This window comes from Vanellus vanellus (genome assembly GCF_965231255.1).
Source record: "Vanellus vanellus genome assembly, chromosome: 3".
In the NCBI taxonomy this organism is placed as follows: Eukaryota; Metazoa; Chordata; class Aves; order Charadriiformes; family Charadriidae; genus Vanellus; species Vanellus vanellus.
In genome coordinates this window covers 62,402,990-62,428,065 of record NC_138907.1, presented here as the reverse complement: position 1 = coordinate 62,428,065, position 25,076 = coordinate 62,402,990, and the positions used below count along the sequence as shown (strand labels likewise).

Genomic DNA, 25,076 nt, shown 5'->3' with positions numbered 1-25,076 from the left:
TCAGTGAAAACTGGTACAGCCCTGGGACAGATTAGAAACTTTTATATGGGCGGCCTTACATGAGGTTTTGCAGCAACGACCTTCAGTCATTGTGTCTATTTGACTACCTGTGTTGACATATGAACTGATTTTTAAAAAAGAAAGAAGAGTCAAAAGAAAAAAAAAAAATCAGGTGTGGTAAAGCTGAACTGCTTTCTTTCCTGTGGTCTGAAGGGCAGCTTAGCGAGCCTTGTATATGGTATCCCCACCAGAGGAGCGTGAATGAAAAGAGAGAGCAGTAAGCCCTCCCAGCAAATTTATTATGGACAGAATGGTAATTGGTGACTGCAGCCTCACTCACCATTCCCTGCTGTTTTAAACCCAGCTCTGCACTGACCATGTATGCTGAAAATGTTCTCCTGTGAATACTGACAAAGAGCTGTGCACTGTTCACGGCGCTGAGATGACCCAAAAAAATGTTTTTAAATCCTTCTTTTAGGTAACCCAGCGAAGATTTTCAGAAGTGCACTGACTATTTATGCACAAGGGCCTTCAGGAAAAGAAAAAGTGTCTTTTAACGCTGAGATTTTCAACAGTACTTAGGCTTTGTTTAGACTGGTAAACAGTGTGTGCAAGAGGGGTAGTAGATCTAGACAGCAAAATAGCCGGCACGGAGCCACCAATGCCCGTTACCCATGTGTCATCACCCGCGGTTTATTTCATGCTAGATCTTGTCTGGTCCCATGGGCTGAATGATCACTAGTGATCAGACTATGTTAGGTGTGTTCCTGCAGAGCATCATTCGGTTTGGTTTTGTCTGGCAGTAAGCTGGATTCCGCACTCAGAGACTGCTCCGAGCTGTAGGAAGCCTTGCCACAGACCCTCTCCAAAAAAGCCACTCAGAACTGTACCTCCTTGAACGTTCAGCCTTTCCATTAGACTTAGCATCCTTCTTATCTGTGTAATGATATCAGCAATATCAGTTGGTAGTAGCAAATATAAAGCAAGTAGACACTCTAAACCAATGATACCATAGACTTAACAAATCAGAGAAATGAGCTTTCAGACACTAAGTTCTAGAAAACCTGCACATTGCACACAACATTTTTCTTTCGAGTTGATAAGTTGATAATGTAATTTTAGCAGATAAACTGCTGACCTCAACAGCAAACAGAACCCCCAAAAAGTAAATTCTCATCTGTACATCTTCCAAAGTGAAAAACCAAGGTGGATTTAAATGAGGTAAAGATCTGGCACTCGGTACTTGAATATTTTTTTTATCTGACACTAGAACCTATGCATTGCAATGGCTCCTTAATTGGTTCAAAAAAAATGCTTACCACTCTTAATAAAACAATGCTTGTACACGCAGCACTGCTAAAATCATGCAAAATCTATTAGAGTAAGATATTAGCCTGGATCAATATTCAGTTAAAAATGCATATTTTTCAGATCCAAAAATCTATACTTTTTAAAGCAATGGTAGATCAGCTGCACTAATATTCACACCGCTATTTTGCTTTCTCATATGTTAAACGTATATTAGCATCTTCTTTAAAGTACAATATGAAGCCAGTCAGCTTTGATTTCTCAATAAAACGTACTCTTCACTTCTACCTAAAAGTAACACTAGGTGTGAGATAACCTCAGACAGGCCAAACTTTAACAGATCCTCTGGTCGAAGGACTCAGATGGTCTAAGCATATGAGAGTGAAAAGTGAGTTACAAACTGCAAAGAAAAAGTTCAAACTTGTTCCACAGTCAAAAATCACACCTATTAAATCACAAGGACATTTCTTGTTTCAGGTTGTGCCCGTTCAGTTGTGTCGTGCTAGTCACTGTGTTCCTGGTATTGCTTTTCAGGGAGCTCATTTGAATGGCGGAAGAGTTGCGCAAGTAGCTGGCAGATCTCCCTCGCCGAGCTTTCCGCCGGCAGCGAAGCTGGTTGTTGAAATGTCTTCTAAAGCTCTCACTGAGAAAGTACAGTGCAAACGGGTTGACACAAGAGTTGCAGAAGCTTAGCACTCGGGCCACTAAGGTAACAACCATATGTCCCGTCGATGGATCGATCTCATTGTAATTAAAGGATCGGTACATGTATAGCACGTGATTAGGAAACCAGCAGACAGCAAAGAAGCCAACGAAAACTAGAACAATTTTTGCCAGACGTTTCCGAGTTTCCATCTGAAAAGATGAAGAGAACCCAAATGAACAACGACAAACAGAACTACTCCACACGACAGACTTAATTAAAACACGTAGCATTTTGCTTTATATTAGCTTTAGCAACTGTCGTAAGTAGGGTCAGTAAAAATGCTTCCTTCGGGGGCTGAATTACATTTTCTATATCTCATTTACTTTCCTTTCCCGCTTTCCGTTAACTTTCAGTGAAAGATCCTCGCTGTTTGCAGTTGCAGAAGGCTGCTCTTTCTGTATGATATATGCAGCAAGAGTGATTCATGACCCAAGTAAACAGTGGCTTTTAGCCTGAAAGCGCACACCAAAGGATGCCGCAAAACATAACCTTTTCTGATGAGATCTCCTCAGTGCTTGGCTTGAAAGTTAGCTTTAGTTAGAAAGCTATTTAGAAACCATTGGCTTTGAAATGTAGAGACATTTTGAGTGAAATGCAGAGACGTTGCCAGGGTGTTAGCCATACACTGGTACTTACATCCCATTATTTTGCCTGAAATGCCTCAGCTTGCACTTCTCTCCTAGACAAACCACCAAAACTGCATTGCAAAGTCTGAAGAACCTTAATCCTAGGGTAAGGTGAAAGATTCAGTTAACCTTTAACAATGACATGAAAGATGTACTTTAATTGCAGTGCTAAAGTATAATTGGATTACAATGCAGATGTTGAGGGTGGCTGAAAAGTTGACAGGAAATGAAGCTACGCAGTGGCTCCAAACTGAGAGAGGGAGAGAAACTGGCCAGATAGAAGGCACCAAAAGGGAGGCAGAAACTTTCTATATTCTCATCCAAAAAGATTTATTATGTATGTCAAGTACCAAAGTTTTGCAGAGGCAGGAAAGTTTTCTGGCTTCGCTCAATTTTCTATCAGTTTTAACCTGAAAAATTCAAGTGGATTTATTCTAACAGGGTTTCAAAATCCGTGAAATAAATCTGTAAGTAATTTTCTTGGTTCCATCTAAACCAAAACCAGTGGGGAATTCACAAAAGATGGGAAAATTCTACCATTCCAATCTGGTAGGATTTGCACTCAGACAGATTGCAAAGGCAGACTAAAAGGTACAGAGGTATAGGGTGAATATTACACTTTTGTGCTATGGCCTGAAGAAACGTGAGTTGATAGCAATAGTCTGAATTTACTTCCTCTTGCTGGGAGATATGTAAGTACACTGGAATTTTCTATTCTTCTGACCCTCATAGATTGACAAAAAGAAAAAAAAAAAAACTAAGTAGAATGAAAAAAATATGTTCTTACTTTGAAAATACATGTGGGTTCAGAAATGTGATATAAATTAAATATTGTTTCCATCCTGAGGGTTCAGCCAAAAGGCTCTCTATATTTCACAGGAAAATAACATAATACATGAAGTGCTAATATGTATGCATTTTTGAGAAGAAACAGGCTAGAGTAGAAATGAAATGCTGAGCAAAAAGGACATGAGGGAATGTGGTCTTTCTTTTTAAAGGAAAATGTACATGCTATACATGCAAGGAGATTTCAGTGAGTATAAAGGTATTTTCCAAAATAGTGGCAGAGAAAAGCCTTCCGAGTTGTCTTAATGGGCATAAGCATTTTTCTTCATCAATACTAATGCTTTTGTAAAGTAATTCAGGCACTTTCGCTGTAAAGGCTGTTGTTTGTATATATAAACGTTCCTGCTAATGAACAGCCTGTTGCTACCTTACTGCTTCCTGTGCCTTTCAGAGAAGCTGACTTTGTCCAGCATTTTAAAATGCTTTGTCACAAAAGCATACAGAACCTATACCAAAAGTTTTATAGCATCTATAATAGGAAGGCTATTAGAAAAGTGCGAGTTCGTGATTGTATCAGCAAGATCTACTGATGAAGCCAAAAAAGAATCAGTTCATGCTGTGTGTTCATATTTTCAGCACTCCTTGGTCTGAGAATAACCGTAGATCCCCTAAGAAAAATTGTCCCTGCCTATGTCAGTTTTTTCCTTTCCAAGCACAGATAAAACAGGGAGAATTCTCAAAAAGTTCATGTAAGATTTCTTCCCAAACTGGTTGCCTATAGATAGGTGACAGAACATTAACTACAAAAACATGTTCCTCAGTAAGAACACAAATAATGGTTACAGTAACAACCCATAAAAACACATATACCAGTCCCAATTCTTGTTAGAAATATGCATTGATGGCATTGAATTTATATTTTTCCATGATCATATTCATTTACATACTGGGCTTAATACTGAGTAATTGTGAAAATGAGATTTTTCAGATAATCCTCGGCTTAGTTCATGCATGTGGAAACTAAACTAATCCTTTATGAAATCCAACAATTTGGATGTTATAGTTCCTGTCCTTTCATCTATAAGTGTATACAGCACACAAATCTTTCATCAGGATGTAAAAAGCAAATTGCTTACCTGTCTTTTGGAATGCTCACTGTATTCTCCAGGGATGTTGTGAGCACTTTTTATTAAACTCTTCGCAATATGATAGTAGTAGATACTAATAATGGCAAGAGGGATAAGAAAATACACAAGGAAAATCAGCACAGAATGGATCTTTGGGTGCATGTCGTCCGTCATGGGGTATGGTATGCATGCTGTGAAAGTGGCATTATCCGTGTCATTGATGTGGGCCAGTTCGGAGAACACTGCTTCGGGAACTGCTAGGAGCATGGAGATTACCCAGATGGCAATGGCTTTAACGCATGTCCACAGCACTGCACTGGAGGTCTGGATGTCCATGGGGTTTACAATTGCTTTGTACCTGAAATCGACCAAAATGCAGATGTAAATTAAAAAGTATCTTCAAATTCAACATCTGATTGGTAAGGCCATTTCATACCTTTGATTAAAATAATGTCATATGTTGTTCTTAGTTGAAATGTCTACGGGTTTGTAATCTTTCTTAAATTTGCATTCGCTAAATCTCTAGCTTCATATGTGTATATACCCACCAGAGGTGGCAAAAGGAGCCCTGGATACAACCTGTGGCTGTGGGTGCCTATGCTGTGCCAGCCTGGTGAAAGCACAGAAGCAGCCGTGACTCCACTCTTTCTTTCCCCAAATCCTCCCAGCAAACCCACAAACAAACATTCTACCTCCGTACTTCCACCTCGCTCTCATACCAGCACACGCACGCTAGAGTTTGTTTTCTTCCTCGGCTCCTACAGCCCAGGAGTCCCTCCTGGCCACCACCAACCCTCCTGGCCACCACCAACCCTCCTGGCCACCACCACGGCTTTCCCTCTCTCAGGCTCCACCAGCCCACTGGGAGCGCAGGGCAATGACCAGCGTTAACCACCTCTTTCCAGACCAGCAACAACCGCCGCTTGTGGAGACTCTGGCCTTTCTACCCCAGCACCTTTCTGCACACAGTTATACTGTCCTGGAATATACAATGCCTGGGAATATAAGCATCTTCATAAAGTCAGGCAGGAATGACTCCCAATGGCCTGTGCAGATGTATTAAACTCTTTGAGAAAATAAACATTTCCACATAAGCAATTGGAGGCTGCTGTTCTACACCACGTTTTGGGAAACTGTCTCATAATATATGATAACATACAAACCTTTGCAGAATTGATAATTTCATAAGCACTACAATAAAAACAGGAAGTATTTCAGAGAATGGAAATATCACACTACAGCAAAGTAAAATAAATGAATAGAAGTAGACTCTGGTCAGGAATTCTTTTATTAAAAAAAAAATGTTGCAGAAAGTGATACAAAGTGAAACATCACAAGAAAAGGTCAGGTTTAGAAGGCCAAATATACTTTGAGAAAAACATTTCAAGGATACCTTAATGTTTTGCTTAGATTTTTAATTTATTTTCAAAACACTTATTTTCAAAATGTATGTGAATTATAGAATCATAGAATCAGTTAGGTTGGAAAAGACCTTTAAGATCATCGAGTCCAACCATTAACCTAATGCTGCCAAGCCTGCCACTAAACCATGTCCCTAAGCACCACGTTTTAATGTTTTTATTAAAAACTGAACATTGAACAAAACATTTCAGTTTGTCTAAGCTATGGTAATTTGGACGGTTGTTTTATCTGGTTTTTTTTTTCTTCTTCAATTTTTGGTTTCTAGTTTTTATTTGATTTGGGATGGGTGGGTTTTTTTCTGAAATTGCAGAAAATTTGAGAAATGAAAAAATGATTTTTCTTTAACATCTAAAGAAAAGTTTAACAGGAAGAGGGGAGTCAGGAGACATTCATACTGCACGTACATAGTATCATAGAATCATAGAATCATAGAATTAGTGAGGTTGGAAGGGACCTTTAAGATCATCAAGTCCAACCATTAACCTACCCTGATAAAAACACCACCACTTCTAAACCATGTCCCTAAGCACTTCATCTACCCTTTTCTTAAACACCTCCAGGGATGGTGAATCCACCACCTCTCTGGGCAGCCTATTCCAATGTTTAATAACCCTTTCAGTGAAAAAATGCTTCCTAATATCCAATCTAAACCTGCCCTGACATAACTTGAACCCGTTTCCTCGTCCTATCACTTGTCACCAGGGAGAAGAGGTCAGCTCCCATCTCTCTAAAACCTCCTTTCAGGTAGTTGTAGAGGGTGATAAGGTCTCCCCTCAGCCTCCTCTTCTCCAGGCTAAACAACCCCAGATCCCTCAGTCGTTCCTCATAAGGTTTGTCCTCCAGACCCTTCACCAGCTTTGTAGCCCTTCTCTGGACACGCTCCAACACCTCAATGTCCTTCTTGTAGTGAGGGGCCCAAAACTGAACACAGTACTCGAGGTGAGGCCTCACCAGTGCCGAGTACAGGGGGATGATTACTTCCCTAGTCCGGCTCACCACACTATTCCTGATGCAGGCCAGGATGGTGTTGGCCTTCTTGGCTGCCTGGGCACACTGCTGGCTCATACTCAGCCGGCTGTCCACCAACACCCCCAGGTCCTTTTCTGCCAGGCAGCTTTCGAGCCACTCCGCCCCCAGTCTGTAGCGCTGCATGGGGTTGTGACCCAAGTGCAGGACCCGACACTTGGCCTTGTTGAACCTCATACCATTGGCCTCAGCCCATCTGTCCAGCCTGTCCAGATCCCTCTGCAGAACCATCCTACCCTCAAGCAGATCAACACGCCCCCCTAGTTTAGTGTCGTCTGCGAACTTACTGAGGGTGCATTCGATCCCCTCATCCAGATCGTTGATAAAGATATTAAAGAGAACGGGCCCCAGCACCGATCCCTGGGGGACACCACTCGTGACTGGACACCAACTGGATTTAACTCCATTTACCACCACTCTCTGGGTACGGCCATCCAGCCAGTTTTTTACCCCGCGAAGAGTACACCTGTCCAGGCCATGACCAGCCAGTTTCTCCAGGAGAATGCTATGGGAAACGGTGTCAAAAGCCTTGCAAAAATCCAGGTAGATAACATCCACAGCTTTTCCCTCGTCCACTAAGTGAGTCACCTTGTCATAGAAGGAGATCAGGTTTGACAGGCATGACCTGCCTTTCACAAACCCATGCTGACTGGGCCTGATCACCCTGTTCTCTTGCATGTGCCGTGTAATGGCACTGAGGATGATCTGTGCTTTATTGATGTTTAGGTCTTCTAGTCATCAGAGATATACTTTCAAAAGGTGAATCAGGATTTAGGCGCATTAAATCACCCTCTGAGGTGCTTCTTTTTCTCTGTCAGCTATACAATGAGCTTAGAGCGAGAACTGTAACTTAGATATCTCTACTTCATGATAAAAATCCTTATCCATGTATGTAGCTACATATACACGCATATGGAGTACGGTGGAGACAAGTGATCAGTGGCATTCCTCGGGGGTCGGTTCTAGGACCTGTACGCTTCAACATCTTTGTCAGCGACATGGACAGTGGGGTCTAGTGCACCCTCAGCAAGGTTGCCGATGACACCAAGCTGTTTGGCAAGGTAGACACGCTGGAGGGGAGGGATGCCATCCAGAGGGACCTGGACAGGCTGCAGAGGTGGGACCAAACCAACCTCATGCAGTTCAACAAGGCCAAGTGCAAGGTCTTACATCTGGGTCAAGGCAATCCCAAGCACAAACACAGGCTCGGTGGGGAATGGCTGGAGAGCAGCCCTGAGGGGAAGGACTTGGGGGTGCTGATTGATGAGAAGCTGACCATGAGCCAGCAATGTGCGATCGCAGCCCAGAAGGCCAACCGTATCCTGGGCTGCATCAAAAGTGTGGCCAGCAGGTCAAAGGAGGTGATTCTGCCCCTCTACTCCACTCTCATGAGACCCCACCTGGAGTACTGCATCCAGCTCTGGAGTCCCCAGCATAAGAAGGACAGGGGCCTGCTGGAGCGCATCCAGAGGTGGGCCACGAGGATGATCCAAGGGCTGGAGCACCTCTCCTATGAGGAGAGGCTGAAAGAGTTGGGGCTGTTCAGCCTGGAGAAGAGAAGGCTCTGGGGAGATCTTACTGTGGCCTTCCAGCACCTAAAGGGGACCTACAGGAGAGCTGGGGAAGGACTTTTTACAAGGGCATGTAGTGATAGGACAAGGGAGAATGGCTTTAAACTGGAAGAGGTCAGGTTTAGATTAAACATTAGGAAGAAATTTTTCACTTTGAGGGTGGTAAAGAACTGGAACAGGCTGCCCAGAGAAGTTGTTGAGGGCCCATCCCTGAAGGTGTTTAAGGCCAGGCTGGATGTGGCCTTGGGCAACCTGGTCTAGTGGGAGGTGTCCCTGCCTACGGCAGGGGGCTTGGAACACAATGATCTTCAAGGTCCCTTCCAGCCTAAACCATTCTATGATTCCATGATTCTCCGTACAAATAAAAACATGTACGGGTATGAACAGGCATCTAAATACATACCCAGGATTAGGTTATGGCTAAATATAACACAGTTGCTGAAGGGAATGTTGAGAAACGGTGTTGTGATCCCAAATACCCTTTATGGTTGATTTGCAGGTCCCAATAGGTACATCATATCCCCTCAAAACCTTGAGCAGATGTTTGAGGAACTGCAGATAAAATCTATATCCACAGGAAACAAGTTGTGAGCTTGCTGGAAATCAACAGTGGAAATGGCTATGCCATGAAAATGTCTGGAGCAGAGCACTGTCTTGGTACCGGAGCAAACTTTTTCTTCAGAGAATGTTAAATGTGCCTTGGAGTCCTCTTTCTCAGGACTGTGGTAATTTTTCTTATCACTAAATAATTAAAAATAATGGCTATTTATGTTCATATCCTCTCTGAATTCAGAGAGAGGATTTTTACTGTGTCTTCACCCTTATTAAGCAGTAGAAAATTAAACTCAGTAAACTGTCGCTACTAATTTATGTTTACCATTTCTTATATCACACAATGAGAAACTCCCTGGACACCAAGGTGTAAAGAAATGCTTTATACTGCCATGGGAAGGACAGAAGCTTCTGCACAAAGCATGAATGCTGCCCAGCACAAACTGTGACCTTATTATTCAATAATTTGCTTCCTATTGCTGTCTGCCTTGATTTCATTACATAAAGACAGACCTTCTATTTCATTTCAACTGAGGTGACGTCAAGTCCTTACATCTGCTCATTTTTTTAAAATTTTGTATTGCTGGGGAAGAGCTGGTTTGGGGGACCTTGTAGGGGGAGGGGAGGGCATTGGGTAAAAATTACGTTTTGTACCACAGATTATTTTCTTTTTTCCTCTGTTTTCCCATTTCAGTGTTTCAAATATTTTGACCACATCCCTGTCACCCAAGACACGCAATTCATTGGTTTAGCAGCACTTGCTCTGGTTAATATCTAAATGAAAGACCTTTTTGGAAGCTTTTACATTAGCAGAAAATGTGGCATATATTTGTGCCATGGCATATATTGCTGTTTCAGCAAATAGCGTGCTTTCCCCTCAGCTATGATTGACTCTGAGTTGGAAGGCATTGGAGCGGAGTGCCCTTTTTCAAAAAAAAACCAAAAACAGTTGGGCTCAGCCCAAAATACTGATTTAATCCTGTCAAAATTCTACTTGCTACTTCATCTGACTACAAGGAGGCACTCTTCTTCCCAGGACTCAGCTCTGCACAGTACTCGGTGTCAACAGGAATGAAAAGGCACTAAAAGTACTTCACAAAATCTGACATCTTGTTTACATCTCTGAAGAGACATAGAGTAGAAAGAGACAGGTTACAGATAAAATCAAATGTAAACTGAGTGAAATTAGAAGTGCTCCCGCAATGAACACCCAGCCTCTTCCTTTATATAAAACCAGCGTAAGGCTAAAACATACCACCAACCATTCAAATTACAAAGTGCATGTTTTCTCTCAGTAAAACAACACTGGTAAATCAGAGTAAAGGGGCAAATTATTTAGTCAAATTACTAAGCAAAATCCATCTTTTCCTTTACTTCACTGATGAAAAGAGAAAAGTATAGGTTGCCACGAAGATCAGGAAATAATTATAAATATGCACTTGGTTTTAATTAAAAGCCTTCGTGTAAATTCTATCTTCCTACGTCCTCTATCATTATCACTGCTGACAAAGGCACCCCAGCTCAGGAAATACTTTTATAATAAGTTTCCTTTCTTTGGACCTGTGGTTTCTGCCAAAAGACACAAGCACAAAGCGCCCATTCTACAGACATTGGGTTTGTTTGTATAGTGTATTTTCATTATAAAGCAATATCTTCTCCCTTCCAAACAACACAAAAAATGATGAAAGAAAGAATATCCTCTTCCTACAGAGTTATAACATGTTGCTACCTTATAAACTCCAGTACAGCTTATCTAGTCCTCCCCATCTTTGTTTCCAAAGGCCTTTGTAAAGGTATTTCTCAGCTCCCAATTAGTATGGAAAGCTCTACTCCTGTCTCCCATGAGTCTCCAGTGCTCTTCCCCTCACACACACTTGATTTCAAAAGAAGCTGCTTCACAATGAGTCCTAAGCTGTCCCTCCATTGCAGTGCTACCTCTTTTTCTAGGGTACTTTGTTGTGATGCCCTTCAAAAACAAATTAAAAAGAAAACCCAAACCAACTAGCCAATACTTAGGCAGCCAGTGGACTATGATTACAACCTACCATTCTAAGCAGAATTGCCCCGATACTTCCTTGCCCTTCTGTTTCTGTATCTTGTGTTGTCTCTACTTAAAAACCTTTCAGGTCAGGGTCTTCTTTCTTGTTCCTGTTCATATAGCACCTACCACAAACAGGACCCTAATTTATCATCCAGTTTCCTACATGCCATCATAATGCAAATAAATAAATATAATAATGAATTGTCATAAAACAATCAAAGGCCTAATTCAGGCAGGGCACTTCCATACTACTTGATTTAATTTGCATTTTAATCCCGGAGCTGGAGGGGTTGGTATCATTGGCTTTATTACAAAGCTTCTGCTTTAAGGGATGTTACTGTGTCATAGTACTGCATTTCATGCAAAGTAGAGTCATTTATTAAAACCATTTATATGCTAGCATTTTATTGTGTCATTGCATGAATATTTCAAACACAAAAAGACAGCATTTAGCCTCCTAATATAAAAGGATCAAAATATATGTGAATAGGAAACATGGCTGTATGGTCAATATTTGTTAAAAATACTAATATCGTGTCCAGGTGTAGTCCACTCCACTGAAGTGGAATGAAATTTTGAATGGGGCCAAATCCCTTTTCCTTCTATGGGCAGTTCTGTTGACTCAGTTCCAGTAGTATCATTAAGAGGAGAACAATTTTTCTAGCGGAGAACATTTGATGTCCAGTGCTGCGGGAACTTCTTTCACAACAAACAAATAGTCTGAGGTTTGCATTTTTTTTTTTTTTTATTCTTTTAAATTCTTGCATTTTAATGTATATTTCTTCTTTTCTTTTATAGTTAGTCACAAGATTTTTGTTCTGTGCTTATGCAGAAAACTGCATTCACCAGGAATGAGCATCTCAGAGGTCTGATAGCTGAATATAATGATCGGTATTTGAAATTAAGACTATCAGACCATGTGTAAACAGAATTAAACTGAATGTCAATTGCATGTCTTCTGTGTTTCTCAGGGGGAAAATCCTAAGATTTTCCTAAGTGGAAAACTTTTCCACTCTATATGCTCTGTTGAGCCAAAAACTATCAATAAGGCTTCAACAAAAAAGTTTGATTTAGTCTATGGGATGATGATTTCTCCACCCTAAAAAGAACCAAAACAAATTTTTTCTAGGATGGTTTGTTGTTGGTTTTTTTTTTCCAAAGGAAGTATATTACCTGTCCTGTCTACCCCTCATTTCAGAGGAAAAATTTTCTGTTTCCTTTTAATTATTTCTTCTCTTGCTACTTCTTCTTCTTGCTGTTCACCTCACATTGGTTAACTGTATTTCTTACAAGCTAGTACAAATCTTGCAATGGTAACTCACTGCCTGCAATCTGGCTTTTTAGTTCTACTTGCCTAAGCCCATTTACTTATAACTGCACTAGTTAAAAGTACCATCATTAATTTGTTCAATTCTCCTCCCGGGAGCAATAATAGTAAATTGTTTCACTGACTATTATACAGAAGCATTCATTTATGTCAGTATTCCCAGTAGATTTATATTTAAATTGGGTGCCAAGTCATTGATGAACATGTTTTTACATATTTTAAAACAGACAAATATGTCTGTACTGTTGCAGTTTCTGTTTCTACTGTGAAAATGGAGAGGAGAGGAGAGGAGAGGAGAGGAGAGGAGAGGAGAGGAGAGGAGAGGAGAGGAGAGGAGAGGAGAGGAGAGGAGAGGAGAGGAGAGGAGAGGAGAGGAGAGGAGAGGAGAGGAGAGGAGAGGAGAGGAGAGATGGGGAAGGGGAGGGGAGGGGAGGGAGACCAGGAGCTAAATCTAACAAAAACCAACATGTATATTAGCAAACTAAACACTGCCAGAATCTATTCTTCAGTGTGGAGGCCAGGTAGCACTGGCTAGCTACCTATGACCATCCCATTAAACTCTTTAACCTCCCACTAAGAGACCACCACATCAGAACAAAATAGGTAGTTTACGCTTCTGTTTGTAATGGCCCTTGGGTTTGTGTTTAATGCTGAATCATGCCTAGAAATTGTTTAGGAGAATATTGATTGACTCAGGTCAAAGCCACACTATGGGCTGCTCTAATAACAGTTTGACAAGTGGTTGACTCCAGTGCTCAGGCCTATGTTTTGGCACTGCTGAATATGTTTCTGTGCATATATATAAAAAAAATATAAGCCTCGTGCAATGGCTGGCCTATCCCAGCCCACTGTGCCCCTTCTTTCTTGACTTTTTAATAATGCAAGTTGCTGTATTTCCCCTGCTGTGTATGCCTGGAGCTCCCCTGAGCAGACCTATTCAGTTTGCATCTAAGCTTCATTAGGATCCTGAAACTAAGCACAGCAAAGCTGAGGAGCCTGATCTCAAAGTTGTGTTTAAGTAGTGGCTGGAGCGCACTGGAGTCATTAGCCTTCACAAAACAGCTGTGGCAAAAGCAGCTCTGGTACCTGCCTCTCCAAGAACAAAATGGAGCGTTCATTCAGCCAGGATGTCCAGGAGTCATTGCCAAGGCCTGCTAGACAGTGGCTTAAAATTAACGTTTCATCAATGAAGAGAGAACCTTATTCTTACCAGGCTGCATCATACAAACTCCTGGACATAGCATTTCCCACTGGGAAGTACAAGGCAGCTCAGCATGTGTATTCACTTTGCTTTTATTGCCTTTCTGGAGCGTTTCAACACTAATTTGGAATTCTGGATCTTGGATTCTGCTCAGGAGGGGTGGACTGCAGGAGGGGAAAGTCAACACCTAGGTCAGAGGGTAGGCATTGCAATATGTAGCCTAGATGAGCTTAGTACTGTTTGGCTTTGTCCCCTAGTGCTCTGCTCTCCATTTAGTCGTATTACTTCTTCCTCACTATAATCCTTTTGTAAGAAAAAATCTCAGAAAACCACACCTAAACTTGTCTTATTCTTTCAGAGTTTATATTCTGAATTTTGAAGGGCCAAAGGAGTTTGAGGAAAGAGAAAGATTTCCCCAAATGGGCTTGATCCAAATCCCATTGATACACTCGCCTTTAGACTGATGAGACAGAAATGCAGCTTATCTGCTTAACCACCATGTATTCACTGCATGTCTCCCAGCAACTATATCTGTACATATTTGAATGAAGTTCTCATAAAATCATCAATGCTGAAGCAGAAGGTCAATAAAAATACCAGTTACAGAAACTAAAGTGCATGGAAGCAGAAATCCCGAGTGCAAAATATGCTCTGTGCCAGTTTCCCTTTATAAAATTGTTGCTGTTACAAAATCATTCCTCCCATTTCCTTTATGAATTCAGTAATAGTCCATGCCATGGCAGACAACATAGCTATTGAGAAGAACATTACATAGTCAGATGATTTTCAGAAATGTTACCAACCAGGATCAATCAAATAACCAAACCTCTATTAATGTATCTGGAACAGACTTAGATTTTGCCATTTGAGAATCTAGACCTAAAATCTCTAATTTCTAAATTCAAAAAGCTGCAACTCATTTATTTGGTTTAGTATTATCATCTAGAAGGCTTCACTCTGTCACTGTTAAACTTGTTTCCCATTCAATTTCATTTGCAACTTCTGTTGCAATTTTGCATTTAAATCAACATAGATGGAAAAAAAACAAGTACACACTATGGTAAAAAAAAAAAAAAGTACATTTAAAAAATCACATAGGAAAAATTGAATATAACAATCCTTAAAATAACAACAATCAAACAAACTTGGAGCCAAAGCACAAACATGCGCCGTTAAAAAAACATTCTGTGAAAATTAATTGGAAAAAATTAAACAATATTTGGTATATTCATGTGAATGACAATAGAGAATCGTGTGAGGTAGAACAATAACATATCAGAATAATCAATTTCTTTCATATTCATACAATTTTATTTGCACATATGTTTAAACAAAGCTGGAAATACACAATTAACCCTACACGCATGTCCCAGTTCTGGCAGAGATAGGCTTAATTTTCACAAGGAGCTGCGATGGGACACAGCCTGGTTGGCTGACCCAAACTAGCCAAAGGGGTATCCCATACTATGTGACACCATGCTCAGTATACAGCCAGGGAGCTGGTCAGGGTGGGAAGGGGTGGGAATCACCACTGTGGAGCCAGCTGGGCTTCAGGTTGCCGTGGGTGAGTGGTAGTACATTAATCGTGTTTTGTATATTCCTCTATCAGTATTATTGTTGTTGTTTTCCTCTTTCCTTTGCTGTTCTTTTAAACTGCCTTTATCTCAACCCGTGAGTTTTGCCTTTTCTTCGGATCCTCCCTCCATCCCGCTGCTGGGGTGGAGCGAGCGAGCGCCCATGTTGTTCTTTGTTGCTGGCTGGGGCTAAACCATGACAATGTGGCAGAACTAATTATGCCAAAGTTCTTATGGATTGTTTACATCTTGGTTACTTTCCCTGACATCTGACAAGTTGTGTCAAGTTAATTTCAAAATACGCTTCTATTCAATGAACACCAAAGTAGGTTTCCTCTTACCTTCCAAAAATGTCATGAACTTGTAAGAACTTTGCTATCTATGATTATAATGTCAAATTGGGCTGAATCTCAGCATGGATTTAGAAGTTACTAGTAGAGGTACACAGGGACTGTGACTGCATATGCCTTGTTTCATTAGTACATAAAAAAAATACAAAAAGAGTTTTGGACTGGAGACGAGAAGGCTCCGGGGAGACCTTATTGCGGCCTTCCAGTACCTAAAGGGGGCCTACAGGAGAGCTGGGGAAGGACTTTTTACAAGGGCATGTAGTGATAGGACAAGGGGGAATGGCTTCAAACTGGAAGAAGATAGATTTAGATTAGATATTAGGAAAAAATTTTTCACTCTGAGGGTGGTGAGGCAGTGGAACAGGTTGCCCAGGGAAGTTGTGGAAGCTCCATCCCTGGAAGTGTTTAAGGCCAGGTTGGATGGGGCTTTGAGCAATTCGGTCTAGAGGGAGTTGTCCCTGCCCATGACAGGGGGGCTGGAACTCGGTGATCTTTAAGGTCCCTTCCAACCTAAACCATTCTATGATTCTATGACTAGGAATATATAGTCTGGAAGAATGGTCCTGCAGCAAAACCGATATGAGAAATACACCAGTTCTTCTATAATTAAACTATTTAAAATCAGGATTCAATGAAATTGCAGCTTTTGGGAAGGATATTCGAGAGATCCATCACTCTGCATATATACAAAAGATATTTATTATTTATTTTCTAACAAATTTATCGTCACAGAAAACACATGAAATGTCTTCCCCAGCAAGAGCATTGGTAGCACATATTTGATCTTTGACATTATTTCTAAGTACTTGCTGAAAGCAGACTTGAGGTTTCCGAGAGACCAATTCGGATAAACCCATTGCAATGTAATATATAATGGAATTGTGTACCATGTTATGGGGACAGACAAACAAAATAAACATATGAAGATTTACGTTCAGGTCTGCTTGGTAAGAATTCAGCTGTATGTGCTGCTGAGCAGCTAGTTTGTCTGCCACAGGCACAGGCTTTTACTGAACTGATCAAAGAAACAGGAGAAATGGTTTTGTACCAGTTTCTCAAGGTTTAGGTCGCAACCCAAGAAAGGCTATCAGACACCCGCATTTGCATTAATCAAAGCGAAGTCGCCTGCTGCTAGCACGACACAGGCATGGCGTTGATGACTGGCTGGGATAAGCACCACAGCCATTTCTCGCTTTGCCATCCTCAGGACTAAGCTGTTTCCCTAGGAGTTGACAAGCACACAGAGGACACGCGCACAAAGGCAAGAATTTAACAAATGCATGTGTCCTTATGAAGCTTAAGAACAATTTGCCTAACTTGGGAGTAAAATGTTATTTGCTGAGAAATCATTTTCAGCTGTGTAAAGATGGCCACAAGAGGAACGTCTCCAACAGCTGATTTGAATTGCTGGACTTGGGAAAACTTACCCTAAAATAGGTAATTCCTTAATCTACTCCAGACATAAAATTCCTCCTGCACTGTTGTGTGGGGGTTTTTTCCCATCTGTTTTTTTCTTTCTGGAATATTTTCCATCATATTCCTTTAGCTGTAGGGAATGGCTACAAACGAACTAGAACATTTTGGGATGGGGACAGGTGAGGACAGGATTCACTGTTTAACTTGACAAAAAGGATTGCTCCTGACTAAATATGTCGGAGTTTCATCAAAGGTGTTCTGGCAAGCTTTATTTTGTGAGTCAAGTTTGCACATATAAACTAAAGGGTGAGCTGAAAAAATGTGAGAGACAAAGCTTGCTCAATCTCTCTTATATTTCCTTTACTTTGCCTATTATCACATAATTATAACCACATTGCTATAGCCTACAGTGAGAGAAACATCTGGACCATCATTTCTTTTAATGTACTTCAGTAAGTCATTCATTCAATACATTTACCTCAAGTGTTAGGGTTTCTAAGACATAAATGTACAGATTTCATAGTTTTACTGGTTCAATATAATTGTGTTTTCCCATCTACTATATACAGTCAAGGCATTGTTTTCCTCTTGTACAGATAGTTTCATTTTACCTTTGATTATTTTTCTTTCTTCTTTGGTTAATTATAGATAATTTTCAGGATGTCATTTAATACTACTTTCCTTGTCGAGGTTCGTTACTCCCTGAATGTCAGCTATTAGAGCTAGAAAGGAAATCATGTCCACTTCCCTGCTTCACCTGCTCCATTACATGCAACAAGAAATGAGGATTTAGAGGTCTCCGATCACCGGATTTCAGCCTGAATCAGCACCTGACATAACAAAAGAAGAAGCTTTAAATAAATTCTGAAGAAGAATAAATAAGAATTTTCTATTAAGGGTGATTTTGCTAATGAAAAATTCTAAAGTAGTTACTAGGGCACCTTTTCACACTTTTGAATGTCTTCAAAACATTTCCTGAGTCCCCCAAAAAATAGGAGACAGTAGACATGCAAACTGAGCCAGAACGGGTTTTGTCACTAGTTGTAGTCAGTAGTCAGCACATAGATGTTAAATTTGCACAAAATGTTTTTGAGTCTTTTTACACTTTTAAAAATACAGATTGCAATCTTACAAAATCAAAGCAAATAAATAAATAAAACAAACAAAAAGGATTAATAGTTTGCTATTTTAAGCACTGTATTTAGTTATTGAAGTATGAATTTAGATTTTCAAACTCCTTTGTTATTAAGAGATAGGAAAGGACTCATGACACTAATGAAAAATCACTTTGTTACCTGGTTAATCAAATATTTGTCTCATCAATGGTGTCTTTCTCTCGCATTTTTTAGGAAGAATACAAAGAAGATGCTATTTCAATTGGAGTAGGGCCAGTTGCTCCACTGTTCAGCTTCACTGTCTTCAACAGAGTGCAACAGGACTGTATGTGAGCTAACACATTTAAACCCTTCATTGGAAGGAAAATTCAATCTGGAAAAAGTAGCAAAATTAAATTTAATCCTATTTCTACAGATCACACAAAAATGAGGCATAAACAACAGCTAAAGAGAAAAGGAAAGACTATGTGAGACAAATCTAAAGCTGTTTTAAGGGGCTGCCATTTATTCCTTAAAGACCCCAGGTATCTCGCCATTTTGTGGGTACAATTGCTCCTCATCAGCATACACAACAATGCAGTGATGGCCAGAGGTGCACACTGTAGCATCCGCTGCTCCCGGAGCTTCTCCAGCCACCTCTCCACAGGGTAGTTTACCCAGCCCTCTAGCTCTGAAAGGCATCTTGGAGACACCTTTCCGTACTTGTGCTCCACTTCCTTACTCTAGTTTCCTTCCCAGGCACAAAATGGCAAGATCTCTCACTCTGAGAAGAGAGTGAGGAGCCCCACGTGCCTAGTTTGCATTCTGAGATAATCGCATGGCCCACCGTGGAGGTAAATTGGAAAAACATTCCCTGGAGCAGTGAACGAGTTCATGGGATGGTTAACGTCAAGCAGAGTTCAAGTCAGGTTCATCCCTGGCTTCTGTCCTTTTTGCAGTGAGGAAAAACTGGCACACCTTCTCTTCATGTGTGCCATGCTGCAGTCCCTCTGGCTACACTTCTCTCACCTCTTTAATTTTACCCTCCCTATTCAAGACCGCATCAAGTCCTGGGACTTTCTCATCAACACCCATGAGCCCTGGCCAAAACTGCAGTCCGTGGCCCCTGGAAAAGCAAGCTCCACAGGGGACCCATTTTTAATTCGTCGTCCTGCCACACCTCTAGGAAGTGCACCCCTGGCCATCACGCACCAGATCTGCGGGCACTTTCAGGGTGTGCTGAGTGCTATTGGGGTGTTCTGCCCTATGGCCCCCTTAGGTCCTTAGTTCCCTTTTTCTCTTGTTGTTTTGGTTTGTACATTTTTGTCCCTCAGCCCCCTTCCTTTTTCCATGTGTCATCCCCTGTAATTATTAGGGTTTTTTTCTTTCTGTAATCCACCCTCTGTTTTTTTCTTGGTTTTCGTTGTGGTGGGGTTTTTTTGGTTTTTTTTTTTTTTTTTCCTTAAACCAGAGAAGTATTAAGGTTTCTAGACGTGGTCTGGTTTCTCCACAATAGAGGAAAATCAATAGGAGCAGTGGCCATGAGGGGCAGGGGTGCTGTCCCTGCACATCCCCTCCTGCGTGGCAGTGAGAGGCACCAGCTGGCTCAGCAGCACTGCTCCTGTGCTGCCTTCTGCACCCCAGGGGTCAGAGAGATCTCACCCTCCTCTGATGCCAACACACTGCACAACTAGTGCCACCATTGCACCATCTCTGCTGCCACCATTCCCACCACTGAGCAGACCTCCCACCCCCTTCTGCCCCAAAATGTGTGGGGCTGCAGCAGGGCACCAGGGCCCACCCCTGGCAGCCAGACCCACGGGAGCTCAAGGGTGGGAAGGGCTGTTTGATGGGACCAGCTGCTATTCCTGGGATGGGGATGGGCAAATCTTGGGCAGATTTGCTGTGTGCTGCCAATTCCAATCTGCAAGTGTGCTCCAGGGAAGTCTGGGAAGCACTGTTACAGATTACATATCACGTTTGTACATCAAAAACAAAACAAAACAAAACAAAACAAAACAAAAACAAAACCCAAAACCCAAATAATCATGGTACTAGATAATGAAGCTTTCAGATAGAAGGTGCACATTTGTCACACTGAAAGCACTAGTGATGCTGAGAGGGACTTCTGAGACAAAAAGCCATATGAAACAAAGCAACTTTAGGAAAGATATCTATGCAACAACTACTACTTTTTCTTCCTTATAGCTTCAGTTTGTAAGTAACAATTGTTCAGAGTTTATTGCTTCTGTAGCCAGTGGTTGTTAAATGTACCATATACATGTAATTTGCTATGCAGAATTTCCACATAAACAATAAGTGCTAATTACACTGTGGAAAACAAGACAACCTCCCTTATCCTAATTCACGCAGGCACATTGTAAAGAACTCTAAATAGGTATTTAGAATATATTTATTAATATTTATAAATCTGTTCCTTAGTGTAATCAGTGTCTGGAGTTCTATGCAGTCCTGTGGTAATAGGGAGTAGAAAGCAGGAAAGGCTTTGATGATCATATATTAAAACATGCTTTGAGCGTTTTCTGTGAAAGAAAGGGTCACGGGGGAGACACTGTATACCAGACCAAAGATGTAGTGGATTAAAATGGAGCCTTTTTAGCAATACCACTGCTTCCCCCCTCCTAACATCACTTATCTGGAGCAAACGCTGTCCCCAGCCAGGCGTTGGCTCCTCATCACCTCTTAGGTGCAGGACGCTGCCACCAATTCTGATCTGCCGGCATAATTACCCATACAGTTTTCCCATAACTGAATCTAGTCAAGATGACAGAGGTCAGGATCTGGCTACAAATTAGTGTGACAAAAACCTAACACCAGTGCCTCCCCTTTTGTTCAACACAACCATCGTACAAAAAAGTAGACCTGAGTCCAAGCCAAACTCCACTGAGAGTCCAGCCAGCTTCACTCAGAGGTGACTTGGGCCCCTAGGAGATAAGACACTGGTCTCTGAAGTCAGTAGGTGCTCTTCTGACTGAAAAAGAAATGGGGTTTGTTCTCAGTAACTGAAAATATAACTACAGATGGTAAAGAAACAGAGTTGTTAAATTCTTAGTATAACCATTTCTAGTATTTGTATATATTGTGGACTCCAAAATGCTGGAGGAATGTATTTATTATGAGTTTATGTGGTCACAGCACACCATCTGTAGCTGTTTTTTAGGATGTATCATTCTAAATGCATTCAGAGTAAACAAATTCAGCATTATTACTTCTTGAATCTTTACTGATATTAAAAGAAGACTATAAAATTATATGGAAAAAGCAAACAATAAATGCCCCAAAGCTATATAAAAAGTAAATGAATGAATCCTTAAACATTAAACCACCAGCATTCCCCCACATTATGTTTCACTAGGGATACGATCTCATCTGCAAATAACTTCTTCCCTTGTCAAATAAGATACTACAATTATACTTTTAAAAGGTGGAAATAGAGCAGAAAGAAAGCTGCAAGCTTTGCTTGGCTCTCCAAGGGCAGCTTTACATAATCTTTAACTGAGGTAATCAGGGAGTTACAGGTATTCACTTTTAATCAGGGAGTTACAGGAGTTCACTTTAAAGTATGCTTTTCAAGTATGCTTCTTCAAAAATATAGTCCATTTTCATAGGTTAAAAAGTCTTTATACCCAAGTATTTTAGGTCCTGATTCAAACACCACGGAAATTGATGGCCACTGAAGACTATTCTCAGGTGGAATCAAATGATTTACTGAATTGGCTAAAAAAAAAGAAATAAATTACAGTTATACTCTTTAAAAAAAAAAAAATTACAGTTATACTCTTTAAAAAAAAATGTTTTAAAGAAACGTTATTGTAAGTGTGAAGATACATTACTGAACTCAAGCCTTTACATGATGCACCAATGTAATGCATTTGTTTGGCTTAAAATACAGCAAAAGAAAATGGGGTATTTCCTATGGAGAAGGAATTAAACATTTTAATTTCGGGCTAAAAAAACCCACAAGTGCTTAGGTAAGGGAAGAAAGATAATTTCATTAAATTTGAAGTTGCCAATTACACTGCAAGATTTTGTCTTTCAGAGCCCGAAGCCCGGTCCAACAGTCACCCTATAAATCCCTTAAGTATCTATTTATATTAATTGGAAGGAAAAGCTCGGGGTCCAACTGTTTGTTTCTTCCTAATTTGACAAGTACTAGAGATGGCAGTGTTACTTTCTAGTTTGTTTGGGGGCATTTTTTTTTTCTTCCTTTTCTATAAGTTCAAAAGAAGCCAAAATGAATAGTTTGACCCAAAAGTTTAAGACTGACAATTACAACAGAATAGTTTGGTGCCTCTGAATTCCCACAGGCTGAACTAGTTCTGGCAGCCACCTCTGGTAACCTGCTCTTCTACTGGGGCACAAACACACACACACACACACATACTCTTTCTCTGCAGAAAGAAACAAATCTATTAAAAATACCTCTGTGCTTGACTTGGTTAAGCTGCTCACTGCCTGTTCACATGTCACTATGGTTTGTCATGGATTATATTTAGGGTGTAAAGCCTTCCTCTAGTGAATAAGATTTCAATACCTGGGCTGTTACAGGACCATCCCAGAGGTGCAGAAGACAGGACTAAGCCCTGTTCTTGCAGCTGATACCCTGGAATTTGGAGGCCCAGGCTCATTCATCTCCAGAAACCTTTTAACTTAAGTTGGTACCAACCAGACTTGCCATCAGTCAGTGAGGGAAGGAGAAGTATGGGCACTTCACAAAAGTTAGAATGAGGGGATTGCAAATGAGGGATACCTTATCAGAGGGGTGCTTCACCTCTCACGCCAGCTCCAGCTAGTCTTAGCTCAAGCTGCAGAGAGCTGAGAAGGGGCAGCCCAGCTTTCCTACCTGTCGGCACTGAGGGTGGTGAGGGTGAAGACAGAGACACCAACAGAAGTGAGCTGGATGGCAGGGATGAGTTTGCAGCCCACCTCCCCAAAGAGCCACTCCTCGGAGAAATACCGGGAGGCATCCACAGGCACACAGGTCACTAGCAGCAGCAGATCGCCAGCAGCGAGGCTGGAGATGAAGATGTTGGGCACGCTCCTCATGGCGCTGTTGGAGATGAAGATCTTCATGAGGGTGATGTTGCCCAGCAAGCCCACAGTGATGATGAGCAGGTAAAGCGAAGGGATCACACAGCGGATGATGAACATGGCCGTGCCCCGCACCGGGGGTAGCAGGGCTGTGTCCGGCACCAGCCAGGTGCTCCCATTCCCCCCAAGGGGCATTGCCGTGAACTCGGGCTGCAGCTCTGCCTCCATCCTCTGGCTTTGAGCAGATTGGAGGTCTCCAGCGCAAAGTGCAGTGGGAACCACTGGAAAGCTTCACCTCTCTGCAAGTCAACTAACTTTCTCCCCTTTCCCTCCTGCCTTTCTTCTCCCCCTTTTTCTCTGCCGAGTCTTCTCCCCTCAGAAATGCAGAGGAAGCACTGTCCGCCGGCCCAGGGGAGAAGAGGGGGGGGGGGGGGGGGGGCAATAAAAAATCCCGTGCCGCTGCCTTCCAGCTCTTCGGACGAGCCTTCTCCCGGGGGGGGGGCGGCGGGGGAGGGCAGGAGGGCGAGATCCTGAGCCTCGGGGGCAGCAACTGCCATCAGGACCGCAGCCTGCCCTCGCCCCTCGAGCAGCGCCCCCGGGGCGCCGCCGCCGCTGTCCGGCCGCCCCCCGCCCCGCGCCCGCCGGTGCCGCGGTCCGGGGTCGGCGCTGCCGCGGGGCCGCCGGCGCTGTCCAGCGGCGCCGGTGCTGCTCTCCCCGCGGCTGCGGGAGGCGCCGGAGCCGGAGCCGGAGCCGGGGGCGAGGAGCAGCCCGAGCCCGCTCCTCACTCCGCAGCCCCGATTTATACCTGGCGCTGGGAGGAGCCTCCCCGCCTCCCCTCCTGCAAGCGGCTGTGCCCTCGCCCCGGCCCCGAGGCGGATCTTGCGCGGGGGGGAGACGCGGAGCGAGGAGCTGCCGTCGTCCCGCGGGGTTCCAGCCGCTGAGCGCGATGGGGAGGGCTGGGGGAGGGAGAGAGGGGGACGAGGGGGGGCTCTCCTGCCCGAGGGACTTGGAGATGAAGAGATTTGATTCCTGCCATCTAGCTGTGGGTTCTGAATAGACCCTACACAAAGACATCAACTGCCTTTAAAGTTTTAGGGTTTGATTTGCAAAGTTGTATTTCATATTAGTCTCAACTATGGAAATGGGGACAGCGGATGTGTTTTATCCATGACTTACTCTGCAAATAGTATAACACAGTGGAGAATAAACGTTGTTTGCGTCTTCGAAGTGTAGCATTTGTCCCTAGTGTTTCGTGCGTTTCAGTGAGGTAACGCTTTTTACTTCCTCATATCTGCACATGTATGGGCTTTCCAAACAGCTTCATCTGGTCCCAGCAGAAGCCGTGAATGTAGGTAGCAGAGCAAATATGCAGAAAGAGAGGCAGACCTACTGCACTGAAGTTTCCAAGGTAAAGGTGTAAGGCAGAGGAATAACAGCATTTGCCAGTAACATTCTCTGCAGACTCTTTCCCGTCCTCTTCTCAAAAAGGAGGATGTATGAGCTTGCAGTGAACTTGCTTGTTCATATTTTTAAAACAGTTCTCTTGAAGCCCTATAGGTTTATATGACAGGTGTATGGAGAAAGCAAATGAATGCATGGTGGACTTGCTGAAATGGGAGAAAGAGTTTGACCACTGAAATACCAGAAGCAAAGCATGTCATGTGTGCAGCAGTACACAGCCTGTCCAGTATAGGAATTAGATTTAAAAGACATCACTGATTTATCTTAAATAATCTTTTACTAAGATTATCAAACAAAAAGTATTACTGCTTCTTAAAAGGTACACTTCTCTGTATCTATTGATTGATCTTTGTGACTCTTCTCACTTCCCTGAGTTTATAGATGTGTTACAGTTGTGTAAATTACTTATTCATATAATGCTGATTAGCTATTAGAA

The 25,076-nt window shown here is 42.2% G+C and overlaps 1 protein-coding gene across 1 annotated transcript; it reads right to left on the bottom strand.

The window, feature by feature from the left end:
• Positions 1–1,761: 1,761 nt before the first annotated feature.
• Positions 1,762–23,407, bottom strand: NMBR (neuromedin B receptor; the record flags this gene model as incomplete). The annotated part of the gene is made up of 3 exons (XM_082481936.1): positions 1,762–2,163; positions 4,563–4,911; positions 22,992–23,407. The coding sequence occupies 3 exons, from the start codon at positions 23,405–23,407 to the stop codon at positions 1,762–1,764; spliced, it is 1,167 nt and encodes a 388-aa protein (XP_082338062.1).
• Positions 23,408–25,076: the final 1,669 nt, after the last annotated feature.